Below are 24,057 nucleotides of genomic sequence, written 5' to 3' on the forward strand. Positions count from 1 at the left end.
TAAAATAGAAGCCTTGACTACATAAAAAACAGCAAGAGAGACCTAGAATTACTTAGATAGATAATATTAGAAAATGGATTAATTCTTTGTTTTCCACCTTGTTAAGAGAGATCCTAATACAAAAACACCCAGAGAGAGAGAGAGAGACTATGTCAGGACTGTCACCTTTTTTGTGCCCCCACAGTCTACACAGACCCTTCAATTAACCGATCCTTGCATATCAAAAGACTTCTCTGTAGAGCATTACTATCTAATAGTACTTCAATTATCCAAACAGTGAGTTCAGATAATTGAAAGGTCAGATAAATGGTAGATTACTGTATTTCCTTATTTAAATTGCCATCACCAAAAATTGTATCCAAATAGCTGAAATGTTTTACTTGTTCTATAGGTTCTCTATTCATGATGCAGCTGCTATTTCAGTGTTTCTGCCTATTTTCACTCTATGCTGAGTTTCATACCAAATTTATTGCCTTTATTCAATTTAGTTAGAGAATTCTGCAGACTTGTACTGGATTTATTTAGGAGTATAATATCAGTCTGAAGTAAAGTGCTGAGTTGAATTTCTGTAATTCCGACATCATGTTTAGTGCCACTTTCCTTCGTAACATGATCCACCATCGTCTCACAAGCCATCTTCCTGTATTGTTTCTCCTTCAATTTTAATTGCTGAATTACAACTCAAATAAAGACTGTTTTTTTTTTTATGTGATGTTCTATTTGGTTTGTTATCCAGATTTGTTTATCCGACCATCTGTTTTGATGGTCGGATAAATGACAGACTACTGTAGGCAAGAGAATTAGCAAAGATGGTATGGCAGAAAGTCAACTGAATACGTTTATATGGAATAGGGAGAAATTATTCAAAACACTACACTAATGTTTGACTAACTGTTTGGATCTGAGAGCTGGGTTAGAAATAACACACTTGATCAAAGACATACCAAGTTGGAATGTAAGCCATAATAATTAAGACAAATAGCTGCGATATTGATATTACGTGACACCTCCAAGGACTCATAAAGAGAACGCGCACTACAACCGTCTCTGCCATTTAATTCACCAACTACACAGAACAACTACTATCATAATCTACACAATGCCATCTACTGCCCACCACCACCAATACTAGTATTTTTTTTTCTGTAAATTGCACATCTCATTTACATGTACAAGGATATGTATTTAAGTTTTGTAGATCTGGAAAATACACATAACAAGGTTACCATTCCATATGTTAAAGGTGTTTCTGAAGGTATAACAAAACTACTTAAGGTCTGTTGTCCTACACTGGCCTTTTGCCCTATCAACAACTATCATATTTTGGCCAAAGAGGTAAATCAGCAGCAATGTGCCATGAGACTGAACAGTTGGGTCTTGCAGAACACGCTATTGCCACCAGACATTGAATCCTATGGAAGAAGATTAAGGTTCTCCATAAAAGTAATTATTTCATGGAATGCTCATATAAAGAAAGTTGTGAAACTTTGCTACATCGTCCAAATCTAAACAGAAGTGACAGATTGAAATTATTCCTTTTATCTGAAATAGCTCATCTTTGAAGACAAGTTCTAGAATTTTTTTATTATTATTATTATTAAATAATGATCTCTTGTTAACAAGTTCGCTGCCAACTACGAGTATACTCGTAGTTGGTAAAACAGCCCCACAAGCCAGCTACGAGTATACTAGTATGACGCTTATCGCCGGCAACAAGATTACTGTACTGACCTTGAAGAAGTGAAAATGCTTGGCTTGTGGAGCTAGCATCAAAACTGTGTATTCTCATAGATGGTATATGCTCTGCACAAGCCAACTACGAGTATACTTGTATGACGCTTACCACTGGCAACGAGATTACTGTACTGACCTTGAAGAAGTGAAATTGCTCGGCGTATGGGAACAGACTATGCCAAAGTAGCGTGGCAGCGAACGTGTTAAAGTTATTTTATAAGACCTTAATGTATCGAGACCATGTCACTATATCATGCACATGTAGTTCCCCTGTTTTCATTATTGAATCTTCTGCTTTGTGTTCTAGTTGTTTAATTTGAAAGGCATACTGAAGATGCCCTTGATACTAGTGTGAAAATTCTATGCTAATAAAAAAATTGCATAAGTAAAATTCATATTAAGCTTAATTAATTGATCAAAGACTGGTGACCACAGATATCCCAGTTCTGATGAAGATTGGGAAGGGATGGGGGAGTGACAGAATACATAGCATCAATAGCAGTATAATATTAAAAATGAGGATATTAAGAAAGAACTTGGCATTGTTAGGAATACAGGAATGTGTTAGCAGAGCTGATTTCAAGTAGCATGGTCACATAAACAAAATGAGAAAATAAAAGTTACCAAAAACAAGCTTTTTTTTTTTTTTGTGAGGACGGCAGGTAAAGGTCAAGAGGCTTTACTCTAGGTCTTTTTCTATAGGAAAAGACCTTATTTGTGGAAACTGTATCATTGCAGTGATACAGTTTCCACAAGTAAGGTTTCCACATTTCCACATTGATGTATTTCCACAGTTTCAACAGTTTCCACATTTGTATTTCTACAGTTTCAACAGTTTCCACATTTGTATTTCTACAGTTTCAACAGTTTCCACATTTGTATTTCTACAGTTTCAACAGTTTCCACATCATCATCATCATCAAATTCCTGCCATGTACCCTCAAGGAGTGTACAGGATATGACAGTACTATATGAAAAAATTACATCATTACTAACTTCCTATCTACAATTTTCCTCCAAATCAGTCTGTTACTTGTCTAGACTCCAACATTATCAGATCTTATATTTCTATCGTCTAAGGCACTTTGTACCGTATCAATCCACCTATATCTTGGTCTTCCTCTGGGTCGTTTTCCTGCCAACCTGGCAGAGAACACTTGTTTTGCTAATCTTTCCTCTCCCATTCTATTTAAGTGACCATATCACCTGAGATTAGCTCTGCTAACGCATTCCTGGATGCTGACAATGTCAAGTTCTTTCCTAATATCCTCATTTTAAATATGATATTGCCATTGATGCCATCTGTTCACACCTCGAATCTTTCTCAGGACTCCCATATCTGCGGTCTCTAGTCTTTGGTCAAGTGTTTTACTTCTGACCAAGCTCTCAGATCCATAAGTTAAAACTGGTTTGAAGACTGTCTTGTATACAGCTAATTTAGTGTTCCGACTAATTTCTCTCTTATTCCATATGAATTTATTCAATTGACTTCCCACCATACCAGCTTTGCTGATTCGGTTGTCTATTTCTATATTTAATTTACCATCTTCACTAAAAATCGTGCCTATGTAGCTGAAATGTTTTACTTGTTCCACAGGTTCTCCATTCACAACACAGTTGACATTTTCAATGATTCTACCTATTTTCATTGTCTTTGTCTTTTTATTGCTGACCTTCATATCATATCTATCACAACAGCAATTGAATTTAGTCAGAGAATCTTGCAGACTTGTAGCTGATTTATTTAGAAGTATAATATCATCCGCATAAAGCAAAGAGCTACATTAACATCTCCAATTTTGATATCAGGTTTAATACCACTTTCCTTCATAATGTGATCCATATAGATAATGAATAACAGAGGGGATAATGTACATCCTTGTCTCACACCAGATTAAACATTAAACCATCTTCCTGTACTTCCTTCAATTCTAACTGCTGACTTACAATTCAAATAAAGACTAAGTATTGCTTGATATATAATGCCCCATCGACACCATATAACTGCAGCGTATTGAATAGCTTCTCTCTTGGCACCTTGTCATATGCCTTTTCCAAATCGACAAAACTTAAATACAGATCTTTGTTATATTCCCATGCTTTCTCGACTATTTGTCGTAAAGTGAAGATCTGATGCTGACAGCCTCTATTTGGCCTGAATCCAGCTTGTTCTTCACCAAGCTTTTCTTCCACAATTCTTCTCAACCGTTTCTCAAGTATACTTGCATAGATCTTGCCAGGAACACTCATTAGGGAAATACCTCTGTAATTCTCACATTCAGTTTTATTTCCCTTTTTATATATGGGTTCTATGAGAGCTCTACTCCAATCATCAGGAATTCATCCCTCTGTCCAGGTTTTCTGAACTTTGCAGTGCAGCCACTGTAAGACTTTTATACCACCACACTTCAGCATTTCTGGTCGAATATCATCTACTCCTGCTGCCTTTCCACATTTCAAGCCTTTGATGGCTTTTTCTACTTCAAGTATGGATATGTATTCCTGACTGCACTGGTCAGTGTTTTTTATCACTGTGCTGTCATCACTACTTGTTTCATTTAGCAATTTTTCAAAGTAATTACTCCATACTTCAAGGATATCTTTTTCTACCATTTTCATGTCACCTTTATCATCTCTAACTCCTTTTACAGCACTCTTTCCTCCATTCCTAAGCTTCTTCAACAACCTCCAGAATATTTTGCCACCTTCTTGATATTTATTTTCTATATTCTTGTCAAAGTCCTCCCATGACTTTTGTTTAGCTAGTTTTACACACTGTTTAGCTTTCTTACATTTGTCTCTGTATTCTGTAAGAGTAAAAGCTGACTTATTTGCCAAGAACTTTTGATATGCTTTCTTCTTTTCCTTCACTGCCTCTTTAACTTCCTGTGTCCACCAGGGAGTTCTGATTTTTTTATCCTTACACACAACCTCACCACATGCCTCTCTGGCAGAATCAATCAATGTTTTCTTCAGAGCTTGCCACTGAATCTCCAAGGTTTGATTCCTGTTCTCAAACTCTTTCATTTTCTTTTCAATAATCTTTCTGTATTTTAGTCTACAGTTCACATCTGAGAGCTGCTCAACTTTTATTCGCTTTAAAACTTTCTTACATGTTATTCTTTTCAATATGAAATTCAATTTTATCCTGCTCAAGACTAAATAGTGATCACTTCCAATTTCAAATCCTCTGTACACTCTAGTGTCCTGCACCAGGGAGAAAACATCACTATCAACAATAACATAGTCAATGAGACTTTTCTTATTCCTAGCCTCTTCTCTCCATGTGAATTTGTGCACATTTTTATGTTGGAACATGGCGTTAGTAATAACCAGTCCATGTCCTGAGCAGAAATCCAACAGATATTTGCCATTATTATTAGCTTTGCTCTTTTCTCCAAATTTTCCCAAAATATTTTTGTATGTCTCACAATCATTTCCTACTCTGCTATTTAGATCCCCAACAAGGACCAACTTTTCCTTTTTCATTGTGTCAGTTGCTTTTTCTAAAGCCTCAAAAAATTCCTCCACTTCTACCTGAGTAGAAACTTCTGTGGGACCATAGGCACAAATAAGTCTCATTGTCCAGTTCCCCGTTCTCGTATTTGCCCACATTACTCTACTTGAGACTGACTGCCATTCAAGAAGATTAGCCTCATATTTTGTGTTGAATACTATCGCTACTCCTTTTCCTTGATTGTCATTGCCTGAATATAGCATTTTGTATTTATTGCTCAGAAAGATCTCACCAGTTTTGGTCTTTTTTGTTTCAGTCACCCCTATTATGTCGATCTGGTACTTATCTAATTCCTCAGCTAGCTCCATTTCTTTGCCATTCAGGCTTCTTACGTTGATAGTACCGATCTTTAACTTTGGTGATGTTGAGTTGGGGTTTGTTTTCAGATTTGTTCCAGTAGCTGACTTTTTTGCTGTTCGCCCTGGTTCCCTGGCGAAAACAACGGGGGCCTTGTTTAACCGGGCGACGCCCCAGCCGGCATGAAATTTTGTCATGTTGTACCATCATTTTTTATTTTGGTTTAACCAATAAGAATACAATTTGGTCGGCTAAATCCCAAATTACCAGCCCATCCTCGTTCGTTCAGTATCAAAGTAGATACCCAACAGGGTGCACCACGAGAAGGTGAGGTTTGGACATTAGGTCAGAAGCCTAATGTCTCCGCATTCCTTGAAAGGCTATGTGGAGGTCTCCTCTCAGGTATACAGCTTTGATCCTTTCCACATTGAAGTATTTATTTATTTAGTGTTTGGCTCCTGCTATACAAGTAAAGAGAATTTTAAAAAAAACAAAAAAAACATATGATCTTAAGTATAAAAACTATAATTTCAAATCTAAATTTGTGATCCAGTTCAATGTTGATGGTACAGCTTGGAGGAAGTCAGACCAGTCATCATGATAAGCATGCAAGCTGAATTCAGTGGTGATATGATGAATTGTTTGTTTAGAAGCACCAGTCAAGGTGAGGAGAATTTGTCACATTTCCCCTTGAACAGAAAACTCTACATATAGCCAGTGGTTCGTGCGAATCCTGTTTAGATTTCATCCATATCTTTGTTTGTTTATTTGTTTTGGGGTTAATAGCACAAGGACAGCTATGGTTATACTGTGCCAAAAACACATTCAATAAATAAGAGCCTATAGAGATCTAAAAAACTATATATAAAATTCGAAATAACAAAAATCATAAGCATACTATTCAATGCAGAAAAAAAAAGATGCATGTAAAAACTATAAAAAATATTAAAATTCATAAAAAGTGCATAAATATTTACAATAAATTAAACTAAAAGTGTTATACAAGGTGGTAAAGATTAATACTCTGTAAAAACTTGAAAACTAGGTTGACAGTCGATGAGTCTGATAAAAGCTGTTTAAGTGTGTGGCGCAGACAGATTATAAAAGTAGCTAAAATAATGACTACGCTTGTTGAAGAAACAAGGGTAGTCAATTAAAATGAGTGATAGATAGTCCAGAGCCACAAAGCTTACACACAGGGATGCCATCATCCCTCAAAAGGAAGAAGTGGGTGAGATGACTATGACACATGCAGAGCCAAGCAAGAACAACCTCTGTTTGAACCCTGTGCATGCTAGAATGCCATCATTTAATTTAAAGCTTAATTTGGTAGAGCCTATTATTACTCTCTCAAGATAGATGCCACTGAGGTAGCAGTTTGTCTGGTAATCTGCCAATAATCTATGTATGGTGGATGGTTAAGAAACGAGCTGCCCTTGCTGCAGTATCTGCAGCCTTGTTTTCCTTAATCCCAACATGGCTTGGAATCCAGCAAAAACACACATTAAAGTGTAGTTTCCATAGCTGAAAAAGGAAGTGCTGAATTCAAAAAAGCACCAGATGTTCCTGTAGGTCTAGACTTCTTAACTGAAGAAAACTTGAAAATATTATGCATCTTTGGAAGTAGTGGAATGATGTATTTTAGTGCAAGCTCTATTGCATACAGCTCTGCAGTAAAGTTGTTACACTCTAGTGGGTGCAGATTCTGGAATGATTGCAGAAGATCCTGCTAGGTCTTCCAATTTTGAGTCATCTATGTAAACAGACAGCTCAAAATCAGAGTATTCAGTTCTATGAGCTTCAAAAAGCTGCTAGTAGATGACAGGAGGGGTAGAAAATTTGAGTAGCCTACTGAAAGAAAAAAAAGCTGCATACTAGCATGTATAATCATCATGGTGAAAGCAAGTTTGGTGGCATCTGAGCTATGTTGTCTACTGCTATTTCAAGAGATTGTAGGAGAGCTTTCACCTGCAAACTAAAGTTTTTTTTTTTTTTTTTTTTTTTTTTTTTTATGGCAGTCTGTTGAGTGCTGTAGAAATTCTCCTATTGGCTGAAAGATAGTTGGATGTGTGGGATGATCTGGCAGTGATTTTATTTTAGTTACATATAGCAAAGACAGCTGTTGGCATTGAAGCAACAAAAGTGATTCATTTCAATGTAAAGATTAGGAATAGGTGATGTGCAAAATGCTCCAGCTGCAATTTTACATAGGATATAGGATCTAGTCATCATAGCATTCTCTCCTCAACAGAAGCATAGACCTGTAGTAAACTTTAGATCTTATCAGTGCTCTGTAAAAATGAAGCAAAGAATATCTGTTAGCATCCCAGCAGATGGAAGATAGGGTGAATAAAGACTGAAACTGTCTTTACAGCTGCCTTCTTGGCATAAGAGGGTTTAGTAGATGATGATGATGTACTGTTGAAGTAAACTGCCTCTTCGCCTCCTAGTATATGATGCATTGCTCTGTTTTTTAGCTTTTATATTTCATTTTCATCCTTCTACCTTTGGTATGCTTAGGAGTATGCCAGGTCGTCTCTCTTACAATTACAATATTTGACGTTTTCTTCTTACAGTCTTTGTTTTCATGTTGTTTACTGCCCCACTGGGCATAGATGGCTGAGCCAGGACAGGCAGTTTGAGAATGACCATATTTCTGACATTTAAAGCACGATAAGGAATATGGGATACACGGTATGGGATACAGAGCTGTACTGCACTGGTGAGATATCCTGCTTTAGATGGTGGTGGTTTTGGTTAAGTTGATGTTTCTAGTGGGAACCAGATGCCCATCGCTACATATCACTATTCTTCTTCACTCTTTAGTCCCTGAGTTCAGAGCATATCTCTTCATCAGGAATATCAAGGAGGTCCCACTCAGATATTATGTCTCTAGACAAGTTCAAAGTTTTGTGTGGAAGGGTGGGGGGAATAACTGTAATGAGTATTCCTACAACACATGTTACATGGAGTAATTTTTCTGATTGCAACACTAACAGTCCTCAGTGTTAGCCACTTCAATATGGATATCTCCTGAACACAGATTCTTTACATTTTTTTTGAAGATCCTGCCAACCCTTCGAGATGAAGAAGGGTGATATTTTTCCAATTGGATGTTCACTTGTTGAGTGTATGATGAGGAACAGTAGTGTATTTGTTGCATATTGTAATGTGTTTTGTTTCTTACTTTGCTTTTCTGCTGATGGTTCTATGGTTTATGTACCTGGTTGAGGCTTGTTGAAAGCTTCTGATAAACATGAGGATGAAGAAGAATTTTCTTGGCAGGAGGGGAATTCAGCACCAGAGCTCCCCACCTACCATGGAGCCACAAATGGACACCCATTCACTAGCAAGCAATGATTGTGCTAGGGAGTGGAACACCAGAACTAGCCCAGAACAGGGGAAGGAGACTTACTGCAACACCTTTGACCCTTGCAGGCAAGATCCTGGATTGCCTGGCCATCCAGGACTGCCCGTCTTGAAAAAGCAGGGACCAAAGTAGTGCAAGACTACCAGGATCCCCCTTTCCAGATGCCCACAGGTAACACTGCATGGCAATCAAGACAGTAAGAGGTGCCAGCGATAGTAGTCTGGAAGAGGAAATAGTAAAATGACTCAAGAGAATAGGGCAAAGAATATGGAAAGAAAAGCACAGACAAAGAATAAGAATGAAAAGGGCCAGTACATCACTGGCAAGTCCCCTCCACCACAAAGTGCCTCACATGGAGGGAGAGGGGTATCTTACAGGGAAGATCAAGAACGGGAGTTTGGTTATTAATAGCTTGAAACTACATTTGTAGTTGAGGACTATCAGCGTTTGTATCCCATCTTGTCCATTCTTCTCTGGAGATGAAATTATTTGTGGCTTAAATTTTTCTACTTCACATATTGATGGTTTAGATTTTAAATGACTGATTCTCAAATCTGGAATGTCCTTGTGCAAAGGAAGAAGAGGAGTATTATTTAGCTTCTTATAATCTCATTGGAAAGCATCAGATCTTCAGAGGTGTGACGGTAAGATGTTGCAAAAGTAAGAGGCCAGTATATATTAAGCGCCTCCGTAGCGCAATTGGAAGAACGACGGTACATTGCGCCCTTCGATTGGAATAGGCCTAAGTTCGATTCTCGTCGCGACGGGAGGAATCTTTATCTGGTCGATTTCAATCGATGGTGAGTTAGCCGATCTCATACGGAGGTAGCAGGGTTTTTTCTCCCGGAAACTCGGGTTTTTCATCCCGCATACATACAAATCGGCCCTTCAGAACACACGCAATTTACAGACAAAAATTACTAGTTGTGGTGGTGTTGGAGGTGGGCGGTAGATGGCGTTGATTCGTAGTAGAGGTAAGGTGTAGAGACAGTTGAAGATGTCCTCCCGCGATGAGTCTTCGGACTCCTTGGAGGTATCAGGAATAATAATAATAATAATAATAATAATAATATTCACTGATCTGATTGCGGCAGATATCATATTTAAGTAAATTCTAATATTAAGCCAACATCTTGATAAACTTCAGTGACATCCCTTACACTTAGCATGTTACCCTATTCTAGATTTACTGGTTATTATGTACAATATTTGTTTTAATTCAGCTACATCTAAGCAGTTTTTACAAATCAACATAAATATCATCTTTGTTTCTTTCTTTCTTTGTACTTCATATGGTCCTTCCCATGACAATTAATGATAAGTGAGCATTAGCAAGGTAAATAACAACTAAAAACTCTAATCCCAATATACTACTTAAATTATCTTCAGTTACACTTATTCTTAAAAGTCTACTTTATGAAAAATATGGTCAAGTTTGAACAATTTCTGCAATGAAGTACAATATTAGACAATGCATAGACAATCAAAAATTCAGGAGCTCAGAAAACTTGCTTCCTCTTGCTTGCACACACACATGCTACTTTTATGAATGCTAATTTCTTTCCTAACTGTACATTAATTGTGTTTTGTATACTTTCTATGTTTTTCTTCCATCTCCATAATCAGAATTTTGCATTCCAAAGAAAAAGTTGGATTTTTTTTTCTACAAACTAGACATTCTTTTTTATTTCTCTCATATTTAATTTTTTTGAAGACTGATTTGAATAGATTGGTTACAGGACTAAATCACAATGAAAATCAGTACAATGTTGTGAAATGTAAGGTTAAGCATTCTGGATAGCAGTCATCAGAAGTAATTATATTAATGAAAACTTGTTGGAAATGGTCAATGAAGCTAGACTCAAGGGTTATAGCAGACAGTTAAACTTTACGAGTCCTTCTGTGTGAATGTCTCAGAAAACGAAGGTAACCCAATGGTTATCTTTGTGAAGTGCCACAGAGAACTGTTCTCAAGGTCCTACTGTTTTAACTTATTTGTTAATGATATTTCATATGGAGTGACCAGGGATCTTCAGTTGTTTGCTTAGATGCAGAGCTGGGGAGAGTTACAAGGAGTGATGCTGATGTTAATTCCTTTCAGAAAGATTTTAACGGACTTTTAGCCAAGATGAATAAATGGAGTTGCACTTTTATTGCTAATAAGTTGTTACCCTTTGGCATGCAGAGATATAAAGTTATGCACTATACAAGGGGGGGGGGGATCTGGAAAGTTCTGATAAACACCTAGAACAAAAATGATATTAAAGCAACTGATATAACCACAAGAAAGAACATAGGAGGATATAAGAATATAAGAACATAAGTTGTGTTCATAACTCTGCTACTAGTATATTTTTTCTTGTGGTTATATCAGTTGCTTTATCATTTTTGTTCTAGGTGTTTATCAGAATTTTCCAGCATCCCCCCCCCCCTCTCCTCCTCGTATTAGTAAAACTATGCTTAAGTAGATGAAATTCAAGATCTGGGGGTGATGGTCAAGAATGACTAAAGTTTAGAGAGCAGAATAGCATAATTATTTTAAATGTTTATGCAGCAAATCACTTACATGATAAAGTGGCATGAGGATATGTATCTGTGCCAAAGTAAAAAATCACTGATCGGACCACATATGGATTATTGTGCTTAAATTACATCATCAAATTTACATGACGATGTGGAAATACTAGAGAAAGAGTTCAAAGACAAGACTAAGGACTCTGGAATGATGGTAATGAGAATAGGTTGTGGAATGTGAACTGCAAAGTTTATTGGATAGATAAAAGTGGTGATATAACAGAAACATTAAAATTAGTGCGGGGATTTTACCAGATCAATACAGAGTTGATTATAAAAACAGTGGAAGAATGTAAGATCATTCATGCTTTGAAGTTGCATAAAGGCATGTGAAGAGAGGAGTAGATTGTTTTACATAGAGAGCAGTGGGTGAGTGGAATGTATTGCAGGCATGTGAATGAGTTTAATGCTCAACATGATAAATACATTACTTGTTGAGTGACATCTCCCACAACAAGTCCAATGACTTCATGGAGGCTAATCATAATCATAACAATTATAATAAAATAATCTGGCTTTCCTTCTAACTTGATCTGTGAAGTTAAAGAAAAGAAACCAGCTAGAATCATGTTCATTAAAATATTCAAAGAAAATGATTGCACTGTTTGGGTTATTTCAGTATAGGCCATTAACTTTCAGAGATAAATTATTATTATTATTATTATGGGCTAGTCCATGGAATCCTTAGACTGATTGAGGGAGGCCCTAAACATCATGCCAAGCACTATCTGACATTTGTGCCATATCTATTATACTTTGCTTTAAACTTATTGACAGTCATGGCACCCACAACAGACTCTGGTAACCTATTCCACTCACTCACCACTCTAAAAGCAAAAAATGTAGTTCTGACATCCCTGCTAACTACACTCTTGCTCTTCAGTTTCCAACGATAGCCGCTAATTCTGGAAAATTTCCTCTGTATTAATCTTGTGAGAACTCCTTGCTAATTTATGTCTCAATCATATCACCCCCTTTTCCACCTGTTAATCAATTTCTGAAGCCACAATCTTCAATCTGTCTTCATAAGGATCATTCCATAGACCTGCTACCATCTTGATCACTCACCTCTGGATCCTCTCCTCCTCCTCATCCCAGGTGGGCAAGATCTGTGAACATTAGTCAAGATGGAGGTCATGCCCTGACCCCCATCTTGACTAATGAGCAGAAACAAGCAGGTTATTATGTAAAGAGACATAATAACCTGCTTGTTTCTGCTCATTAGGGTATTCTTCAGTAAGTAATCCAATGAGCTGCTTTAGCCACTTTTGCAATATGCCCTCTAAACTTTAACTCCCTATCCACTAACATGCTGAAACCCCTATCTTCATCAATTTCCTAGAGTACAGTTCCATCAATATGGTACATAGCTGGTAATCTTTCCACTTGGCCACGTTAAACTGATATCCATTCTCCTTTGTCCATACTACCCATCTATGTAAATCATCCTGCAAAATTTTAACATCATCTTTAACTATTGCTCTACCTAATTTTGTATCATCGACAAACAACTGAATAGTTCCTCTCAGACCCTTTCCTATACCATTAATGTACAAATTATATAGTAGCGGCTAGAGAAGAGTCCTGTGGCATGCCACTAGTCACAGGCTTTCTACTGGACTACTCCTAAATAAACTACAATCTGGTATCCTCCCATCAAAAACCCTCTTATCCACTTCAGCAACTTTATATCCAATCCCATATGCTGTAATTTATTAATTAGAATCAGCTAATCTTTTTATTCCCTTATAGAGAGGAGGCAAGGCCTATTAACACTATCTAGCTTTTGGAGACTGAGTGGGCAGTACAATCTCCACTGGTAGCCAATTCCATGTGGTATTCCATCAAAAGCTTTTACAAAGTCCAGCAGTATCACTGTAAACCCATTACCTTTATCCAGCTCAGCTGTCACTGTATTATAAAACAAGAGCAAGTTACTGAGATACAACCTACCCTTCACAAAACCATGTTGCCTCCCATATAGTATCCCTTCTGTCTATCCATTATATTTTACTTTTGACTAACTTCTCCAATACCTTGACTACAACTCCTGATATGCTGAATGGACAGTAATTTGCAACATTAATCTTGCATCCTCCTTTATGCAATGGAACTATTGTCCCTTCCTTATACCCCCCCTTGGGACTAACCCAAAGCCAAGACTTGCACTAAATAACGTGATCAAAGGCAATGCCAATTTCTTAGTACCTTCTTGTAAAAACTCATGCTGGCATACCATCCAATCTCATAGCTGTATTCACATGAAGGCTCTATAACATGCCATACACCTCCAGTTCATTTACCTCAGTTTCCATATAAGCCTTTTGCCTCTCTCTTGTTACTGCTATATCTCCACCTGGATAGCATACTCTTGAAAAGTGTTCACTTAGTAATTTTACTATTTTGTCACATTCAGTTGCCTCCCTATCACTAGCATTCATTAAAATCATTCTGCTATAATATACATTCTTCCTTTTATTTGCAATATGCCAAAAGAACTCTTCTGGCATGTACTGCAAATTTCCTTTCATACTCTGCCTTTCTTACCACACTGGTTACCCTTCTGACCTGTGCTTGCTGATCACCTTCATTTTGAATTCCCACCACAATTTTTTTTTTTTTGTAGCTTTTGCTTAATGCTGGTATTCATCCATTAACTCCCACTTGATTTATTCTACTGACTCTAGGTATGAAGTCTGCTATTACTTTCATCAAATACTCCTTTACCACTTCCCATGCACTATCAACATCTAGCCCTTGTAAATTCACATGGCATATGTCACAAGCCAGGCAATCTCCTAAGTTTGTCACACTTACCAGATGTGTAATTCCATATAATACCCCATCTTAACTGAAAATAATCAAAAAAAGTCACAGCATGGTTATTAGAATTAGAAGAGTGGTAATGTGAAACAATAAAGTTAGGCAAAGAAATCTTAAGCAAAAATGGATAATCAGTTTGATAATCTCTAGCATAGAATACCAGATCTCACAAATAATTCCATCCTTCAAAAGGAATTATGCAGAATGTAAAGATGATAGTTAGGGGGTGAACTGTAGTAGTAGTAAATACCAGTTGATGTTTAATAAGGAATAACAGGTTTTGCTGCATGGAGTGTATATTATTATTATTATTATTATTACGGGCAACTCCAGGGAGTCATTAGACTCATCGAGGAGGCCCCAAATCATTTTCATCACAACTATTCGACATTCATACAGTATCTATCATACCTCGCCTTAAACTCATTCACTGTCACAGCATCCACCACAGACTCAGGGAGCGCATTCCACTCATTCACTACTCTAAAAGTAAAGAACCCAGCTCTAACACCTTTACTAACCACACTTTTGCCCAGTTTCCATGGATGTCCCCTAGTCCTCCCACAACCAGCCCTGTTCTCAAAAATATCTTCTGAATTAATTTTATAGAAACCCTTCAGTAATTTGAATGTCTCAATCATATCTCCCCTCCTCCGCCTATCAACCAATTTTTGCAACCCACAAATCCTCAACCTGTTCTCATACGGTTCATTCCACAGACCTGCTATCATCTTGGTCACTCGCCTCTGGATCCTCTCCACCTCCTCCCCATCAAGAAGAAACCTAGGTGACCAAATCTGAGCACAGTAGTCGAGATGAGGTCTTATCAAGGCTCGATACAGAGGAACAATAACCTGCTTGTCTCTGCTTGTCAACGTATTCTTCAGCAACCAAGTGATTTGATGAGCTGATTTGGCCACTTTTGCAATGTGTCCCCTAAATTTCAATTCCTTATCCACCAACACTCCTAAATCTCGTGCCTCATCAATTTCCTGGAGCACGGTTCCACCAATGCAGTAAACTGCCTCCAATCTTTTCACCCCAAAATGCATAACCTTACATTTTGCCACATTAAATTGACATCCATTCTCCCTAGCCCAGACCTCCAATCTATCCAAATCATCCTGCAAAATTTTGACGTCATCTGCATTCACTATTGCCCTACCCAACTTCGCATCATCCGCAAACAAATGAACTGTTCCTCTCAGATCCTTTCCTATATCATTTATGAACAAATTAAACAGCAGTGGTCCAAGAACAGATCCTTGTGGTACACCACTAGTCACAGGCCGTCTTGTGGACTCTACTCCTGAGTAAACCACTCTCTGATATCTCTCCGTCAACCACCCTCCTATCCATCTCACCAACCCTATGTCCATTCCCATATGCTGCAATTTACTGATTAGAATTCCATGTGGTATCCTGTCAAAGGCCTTAGCAAGGTCCAGCAGAATCACTGTAAACCCATTACCCTTATCCAGTTCAGCCGTCACTGTGTTATAATACGTGAGCAAGTTACTGAGGCATGACCTACCCTTCACAAAACCATGCTGTCCCCGATACAGTATCCCATTTTCTTCTATCCAATCTTGTATTTTCCTCTTGACTATTTTCTCTAAGACCTTGATAATGATTCCTGTTATGCTGATTGGCCGGTAATTTTCAACAGCAGCCTTGGAACCACCTTTGTGCAGTGGAACTATTTTCCCCTCTTTCCACCCCCTTGGGACTGACCCAGTCCTGAGGCTCAAATTAAACATAATGGTCAAGGGCACTGACAATTCTTTGGCCGCTTCACGTACGACACGAGCTGGTATACCATCCAATCCCACAGATGTATTGACATTGAGGTTCTGTAATAGACTAGTTACCTCTACCTCATTCATCACAATTCCAGTATAAGCTGTTGGTTCCTCCATTTCCGCAAAGCCACCACCTGGATGATATACTCTTGCAAAGTGCTCGCTCAGTAATTCCACAACATCGACTGATTCAGTTACCTCCCTACCCTCAGCATTTTTTAAGATCATTCTACCATGAGCATTTTTCCTTTTACTTGCAACATATTGAAAAAACTGTTCGGGATTCTCTTTAGCCTGCATGGCCAATTTCCTTTCGTAATCTGCTTTTGCTTTTCTTACCACCCTTGTTACCATCCTGGCCTGAGCTTTATACTGTTCATGCACCTGATGGTCACCCTTCTCCTTAAATTCCCTCCACAATTGTTTCTTTTTTTGCAGCTCAAGCTTAATAGTGTTATTCATCCATTTAACCCCTACCTGATTTATTATTCGGACTCTTGGTATACAGTCAACCATTGCCTCCTGCAAACAGTTCTTGACCACCTCCCATGCACCATCAACATCCAGCCCTTGCAGTTTTACATGCCATGGCATTGAGCCAAGCACACACCTAAGCTTGTCATACTTACCAGCCCGGTAATTCCACATATACCCTGTCTTAATTGTAAATTCGACTCCTTTAGCCACCTCCCAAGTCATGACCTTATGGTCACTCTCACCAATTGGTGGCAACAAGGTCATGTTCGTTACAGCCACATTCTCAGTTGCAATTACTAGGTCCAGCACTCTCTGCCCCCTGGTATTTTCCAATACATGTTGCCGTAGATAGTTGTCCCTTAATAACTGCATAAAATCCAATTCCTTCCTCCCATGTGCCCTCTCCTCTTTCCAGTCAATATTACCATAATTGAAATCACCCATAATAATTACCCTCCTTCCATTCATTTCTTCTATTTGCTTATGCATACTATTCCCACCATCCACTCCATCACCCGGTCTATAGCAGCACCCAATTGTATATTTTGTTCTGCTAGATTGTATCTCACACCAAACAGCCTCAAATGTGCTTTTTTCCCCATCCTGCAGTTCAACTTCTATACTCCTTGGCTGAAGCTCATCAGCTATCATCAATAACACTCCTCCCCCCTTTTTATTCACCCTGTCACTCCTGAACACGCTATACCCATCGCATTCAATCCCACTAGCTTTATCATCTTCTGTCAGCCATGTTTCACTAATACCGACAACCTGTGGCCTGGAAGTGCCAACCATGGCCAAAAACTCTTCCTTCTTGTTCCTAATACTCCTGGCATTAGTGTACATGAATCGCAGAAGCCCATTTGTCCCATCCCTACTTTGATTCCTTAATATCATTAATATTTATCTGGAGGTCCCAAATTTTGGTGAACTGAATAATGAAGTCCCCCCCCCCCATCCTGCATGAGATTCTGTTCATTTTAAGGGGATTTTTTTTGCAATTTTTTTTATCATCCTCTGCAATTATCTTGTATTTTTGATAATTTATACAACTTTTTTTTAATATATTTGTGGGACTTTTTTTGAACCACAGTACCGGTATTGTTTATTGGGGTAAATTCATGGTTGGGAACATCATAAAAATACAGAGCAGGAGACTGCAGATACGTGAAAATCCTGTGAACACACTCCCACAAAGGGAATACCTGGACTGTAGTCCAAGTATGGCCTCGACAGTGCCCTGCATGCTTCTATATACTCAGACTTCCCGGAGGAAGCCTAAGTATGTAGAAGCAGATTAAGCATCAGCAGCAGGATTATTTGGCAGCTGGTCAGGAAGCTACCTGATGTGTTATCATCAGATTCAGTCCCATGCCTTATCTAACAGCTAGCCTATGGGTCTGTTTAACTAGAGGTGGATGGCTCTTCACTAGTCAAAATGAAGCCACCATCAACATTCCATGTGAAAGTGGGAGGGGGGGAACAGGTAGAGAAAGCAGAGACACTAGTAATAAAACTTGCAGAGAGCCTCTTCATGTCTCCAACAAGCAGGCCTGTAGCATTCCACTGAGCAACAAAATCATCCCACTTAGATTACTTTGTTATGATATATATATATATATATATATATTAAAAAACATTGATCAGTAAAATTTTTTGACAAACCAATTTGAGGGTGCCTATGTAGCACTGTAGCAACATAGAAGTAGCAATAATGATAGATTGATAGAAAAAAAAAACTAATAAATCTATTTAAAAAAATTCCACTTACCAAGAGGAATTTTCTTTAAACTGGTTCATGAATGAGTGAGTTCCTGATTAAAAGCAGGTATTTTAAATCCCACACATAAATACTGACCACAGAAATCATGCTATGTTAGGCAATAATACAAGTTAAGGTTCAGAATCATGAGATACCAGCAGACAACTGCCCATATCCTCGTTTCAATGCTTTCAACAAAGGTTTTCTTAGTATTATGAAATTATGAAAGTTGCATTAATATGTTGCTAATATGTGTACAATACAAAAATGGACTTACCCTAAAGTACACAAAAATCCACATACATTGCCTTCGGCATACAATGAGACAATATCGCCAATGTGCAAAAAACTTGCAGAACTCGATATATCTGCCATGGCTAACTAAATGGGAGTAACCTTTTTGGCTATTAATATGGAATTACCTGCAAAAGAATATCATATCTTTATATAATAATACATATATATAAACAGCTAAGTACACTTTAGAACATACAGTATCATAACTTTTAAAAAAGGAAAAGCGCTACACAGCTTTGTTTCAATAATGGAATAGGAGTTGGCATAATCAAAAGAATATAAAAACAGAGGAAAACTTATATAATGTAAAATTTTCACCTAAGTGTCATAAGCATCATCAATACAGAATCATAGAATGGCAATTAAATAATAACAGACAATTCTAAAAAGTGCCACCTAAGTACTTACCAGACAGGTTAGTAGCGTAGTTAGCATACCTGCTCTCCAACCTATAGATTGAAGGTTCGAATCCTACCGTGGGCATGGAGTTTGTGGTTGTCTTTAGGGGGGGGGGGAATGAATTTCATTGCCTGGTGTGAGATCACTTCCTCACTTATTGGTGGCCTGAAGTGACTTGAAAAAGTTCCTCGTTTGGCCTTTAGAACAGTTTCTGAACTATGTAAAAATAAATTTAAAATACAAAAAATATATAAAATTGATAAAAATAGAAAAAAAAATCCTTATTCCACGCACAGTAAAAATATAGTATATATTTGCAAATACCTTTCATGAGTAGGAGCAACATAAAAAGTAGCTAATGCATGATAACTAAATAAGATCGATAAGTTCCTAACTTAAATATATTAAAAATAAAAAAAGAAAAAGATAGATAGATATATATACACACATAAATAAAATTAGGAAAGGTTAGCAGATATTAAAAGTACTATCTCCCATGATGGGGAGAGATATAGACCATCGGATCTATTTAAGTTTCTTTATGAAACTTAAACACACATTTCTTTATGAAAACATTCTATGAGGAAACAACTTTTATGAAGGACTCGTCTTGTTCCAATAAACTATGTGTTTATTGTTGATAGCATGTTCAGCAAGTCAAGACAGTTCAGGCTCATGGTATTGCTGGGCATGCTATCTACACAAAACAGAATTTATTGGAAGAAGGCAAGAATCCTTCATAAGTCATTTCCTCATGAAACGTCTTAATAAAGAAATGTGTTAAACTTTTCTTCATTTCCCTAACTTAAGCAGTTGTGATAGTCAACATCTATCCCCTTCATGAGAGATAGGAAAAAAATAGCAGATTTAAAAACTAACTTTGTGTGTGTATGTATGTGTGTGTGTGTCCTTTTTTTTTTGTTAAGCTAGGAAATTATTGATCTTATTATCTTACATCAGCTACTTAAGTGACGCTTTTTAGAATTGTCTGTTATTGTTTAATTGCTGTTCTATGATCTTATACTGATGATGCCTATGGCACTTTGGCAAAAAAGTTTACATTAAATAAGTTTTTTATGCAAGTTTTCTTCCATTTTTATATTTCTTATACAGAATAACTCTTAGTCATGTTTACCTGTCTCTTCTCTTGTATTCAGATTTTTTTTTCCTGATTTATTTTTTATGGCAATTTATTGGAGGCCTGAAGTTGCTTATAAAAGTTCTATGCTTGGTCTCTATAATTTATTTTATTTTTACATAGTCCAGAGTTTCTGGACTATGTAAAAATAAATAAAAATAAAATCATTTAAAAAATAGAAAAAATCTTTAGTCCATCCATAGTACTGATGCACTACAGGTTTACAACCTTTCATAGGTGGGAGTTATATTAAAAACAAGGGAATTTATTTAACCTACAATATCAGGCCTTGTGGCTTAGTGGAAGTGGCACTTGCATCTTCTGCCCCAGGATGTCCGAAGATAGACTTTTCAAGTCTAGTCACCAACTGGAGGAACTTTTTCTAAGAATTTAATATATGCAATCTATTCAACTCCTACTGTAAGGCCATAACATCTGCTTGGTTCTGAATTGCTCTCCCCATTTTGCACCATCTGCATATTGCCAGTTAAACCCATCCCAATATCATTAATATACAAACTAAACAACAATAGTTCCAAAACTGACTCCTGTGGCACACCACTAGTGAGTGACCTTCCTCTTCTGGGATACTGCACCCCCATATACAACTTTCTGATAAGTGAGATAAATAAAGAACCAAAAAGGCTTCACTTCGGCGATGCAAAATTATACAAATTAAGTGGATATTGAATCCAATATTATTTCAAAGCCGAATATAGAAACTTAAGAGTTTCATGCCGAACATATATTAACTATAAACATTTCGGCAGATCCAAGCGTAAGCCAACCTAGTTCAGGCTATGGCAAACTCGTAGTAAAGGTGGAGTAAGTTCTGATCACTATCCTTAGTATTTTCCATAATGCAAAGCACATCTCCTTACGGACATGTATGACACTATACATTATGGAGGGAGGGTCACTACCCAGACTGGTTTCGATCTTTGTTTATGTTCAAGTACAGGTCAAACTCCAAAAACTCAGCGTTGTTCCCCTCAGTGACAGACTCACCCTGCCACCGAGAAGAACTCTCAGAACCAGCTGGCTCTACACCATGGCAGGCTCACCCCACCATCAAGCAGAGCCACTTATTTACTCATATCTCGAGAGGTAACAACAACAGCCGTGCCTCAGTTAACGTCAGAGGCTAAAGCATTGCCATTCATTACCCACCCCCCAACCTGGACCTGGGTGACAGCAACAACCAAGCCTCAGTTAAAACATCAGGGCTACAGCATTGCCATTCATCACCACTACCCAGACTGGTTTCGAACGTTGTTGAGGTCTCATCAGTGAGTAGGTAGACCCAGATGTAAATACTGAGGTTGAAGTGATACAGAAGTTATTCTTTACCATATGAGTTGCCAAAAGGTGCACCAAGAATTACTGAGATAAATAAAGAGCCAAGAAGGCTTCACTTTGGCAATGCAAAATTATACAAATTAAGTGGATATTGATTCCAACATTATTTCAAAGCCGAACATAAAAACTCTTAGAGTTTCTATATTCGGGTTTGAAATAATGTTGGATTCAATATCCACTTAATTGTATAATTTCTGATAACTATCTGACAACCAGTCACCAATCGAACTCAAAAGTAAAAGTCTATCATCCAAATTGAAATATGATAAATAAATTGATTTGAATTTATTTAAAAACTTGTTTCATGGCAGTCTATCAGACACGTTTGCAAAATCTAAGTATACCACTATATATGCATCTCCCTTCTCCAAGACATTTGTCATCTTGTTATAGTACATAAGTTAGTAAAATATGATTTCCATTTAACAAACCCATGTTGATAACCACAGAGAATACTGTTGTTATCAACCCATTTCTGTATCCTACTTCTCACCAATCTCTCTAGTACCTTTCACCACAACTCCAAGTATACAGATTGTCCTATAATTTGTAGCCTTATCACCACCTTTATGCAGTGGAACAGTTTTATTCCACTCCCTTGGAACATGTGCTATTGTAAGGCTGTTATTAAACAGGCATGCCAATGTTACTGCCAGTTCCCTGGAACATTCCCTTAAAACACATGGTGATATGTCATCAAATCCTATCACCTTATTGACATCAGGATTATTTATTTCCTCAAACACTTCCTGCTCACATAATTATTAATCATAATTAAGCCGTCCCCCTATACTCAAGTTTCTCATGACTTCAACCTGATGAGGATGAAACACCCTTATAAATTGATCACTGAATACCTCAACAATGTCTTCTGCAGCAGTTACCATTTTCATCGATTAACATAACTTTACCATAATCATTCTTCCTTCTACTGGTCACATACATAAAAAAACTCTTCAGGGTTTTTCGTCACATGATTTGCTAAATTTTTGCTCATAAGCACTTTTGTTGTCCTTAATAAATGAGTCACGTGTAACTGATTATTACTATTACTCATCTTGTACTCCTCCAAAGTGCTTTTTTCCAGATTTCATGCTTAAGCCTCTCATTCATCCATTTTACATCAACCTTATTCACTCTTTGGACCTTCAGAAATACATTCACACATTGAGAGATGTTACATATTTCTTTGTCAGTTCTCAGTTCCCAAGCAACATTTATTTTCTTACCACTCAACTCCTCATTCCAAGTTATAGCTCCAAGCTGTCTCCTAAGCTTGTCATAATCACCAGCCTTGTGCTTTCACATACATCCTTTCCTCACAGAAGTCTCATATGGCTAGCCATAACCCAGGTGATCACTTCATGATCACTCTCACCAACTGGAAGAAAGCGCAAAGCCTCACTCAATTACATCCTCTGATGATGTAATCAGATCTAAAACTCTCGATCCTTGCATGCCCTCCTTTACATGCATGCTGCCTGAGATGGTTGTCTCTTGCATTCTCATTCTCTCTTCATCTCTCACACTACTACTACTATTCCTATTGCCAAGCACTTCTATCTCTTCAATACCACTCTCCTGATCTTTCACTTCATCTCTTACGCCTGATCTCCTGCATTCTCTCTTCAGCTCTCACACAACTACTATTTCCATTGCTAAGCACTTCTGTCTCTTCAATACCACTCTCCTGATCTTTCACTTCATCTCTTACTTCTGATCTCTTGCTTGCATGCACACTGCACATCTATCTTGCAACAGTTTCTCCAGTGGACTCACTCCAAAGCCATTCAAATCATCCATCATCAGCAATCCATCACATCTGTAAAATTCCATTCTTCCCTCAAATACATGTCATACATCCATAAATTGTTCTTCCTTCTCCTCACACAGCTCCACAAGGCATACCATTCATGATTCTGGCTCTCCATCTCAACTCATCATTGTCATACCTCGGTAACACACCGATAACTTTTCCCACTATACTGTCATATTGCACTCTCATCAATAACCTCCTGATATTTGCCCTTCTATTCTCCTTATGTCCAATTAAATCATTTGTCCTCACAATACCACTAATTCTCTTGCTCATTTCCTCCTCATGTCGCAAGAAAAACATCTACCTGATGACCTGACTTCAGAAGAAAGAGAGGGACAAGAGAAGCTATTTTAACTCTCCAAATTATCATAGAAAAAGCACTTAAAATAAACACATTTATACAGAAAAAGCTTTGACAACACTGACTTGAATATCATGTTCAAAATCTTCAAAAATCCGAAGATAGATCATGACAGAAGACTAATTTATTAACCATATAAAAATTAAACCGCAATCATAAGAAAACAAGGGACAGAAGCTAAAATAAGAAAAGCCATTAGACAAGGGTGTGGTCTCACCACTATTCTTTAATATTTACAATGAAGAGTGTATAAAGGAATTCAAAGAAAAAATCAATAGTGGAAAATAGATAAATGATAGGCGTTTAGGCTTTATGATATAATAAGACT

General features: G+C 37.5%; 1 protein-coding gene across 1 annotated transcript in view; it reads right to left on the reverse strand.

Annotated features, from left to right (window-relative positions):
* Itpr (Inositol 1,4,5,-trisphosphate receptor) overlaps positions 1-18,748 on the reverse strand; it is a 1,112,489-nt gene extending 1,093,741 nt beyond the window's left edge. Inside the window, exon 1 of the mRNA XM_090401920.1 lies at positions 18,634-18,748. Within this exon, the coding sequence (XP_090258046.1) occupies positions 18,634-18,731 (98 nt within the window). The 5' untranslated portion in view covers positions 18,732-18,748. The remainder of the gene's footprint in view (positions 1-18,633) is intronic.
* Positions 18,749-24,057: the final 5,309 nt, after the last annotated feature.

Source organism: Typopeltis vanoorti, chromosome 2, assembly GCF_054136105.1.
Source record: "Typopeltis vanoorti isolate ZY-2024b chromosome 2, IOZ_Tvanoo_1.0, whole genome shotgun sequence".
In the NCBI taxonomy this organism is placed as follows: Eukaryota; Metazoa; Arthropoda; class Arachnida; order Uropygi; family Thelyphonidae; genus Typopeltis; species Typopeltis vanoorti.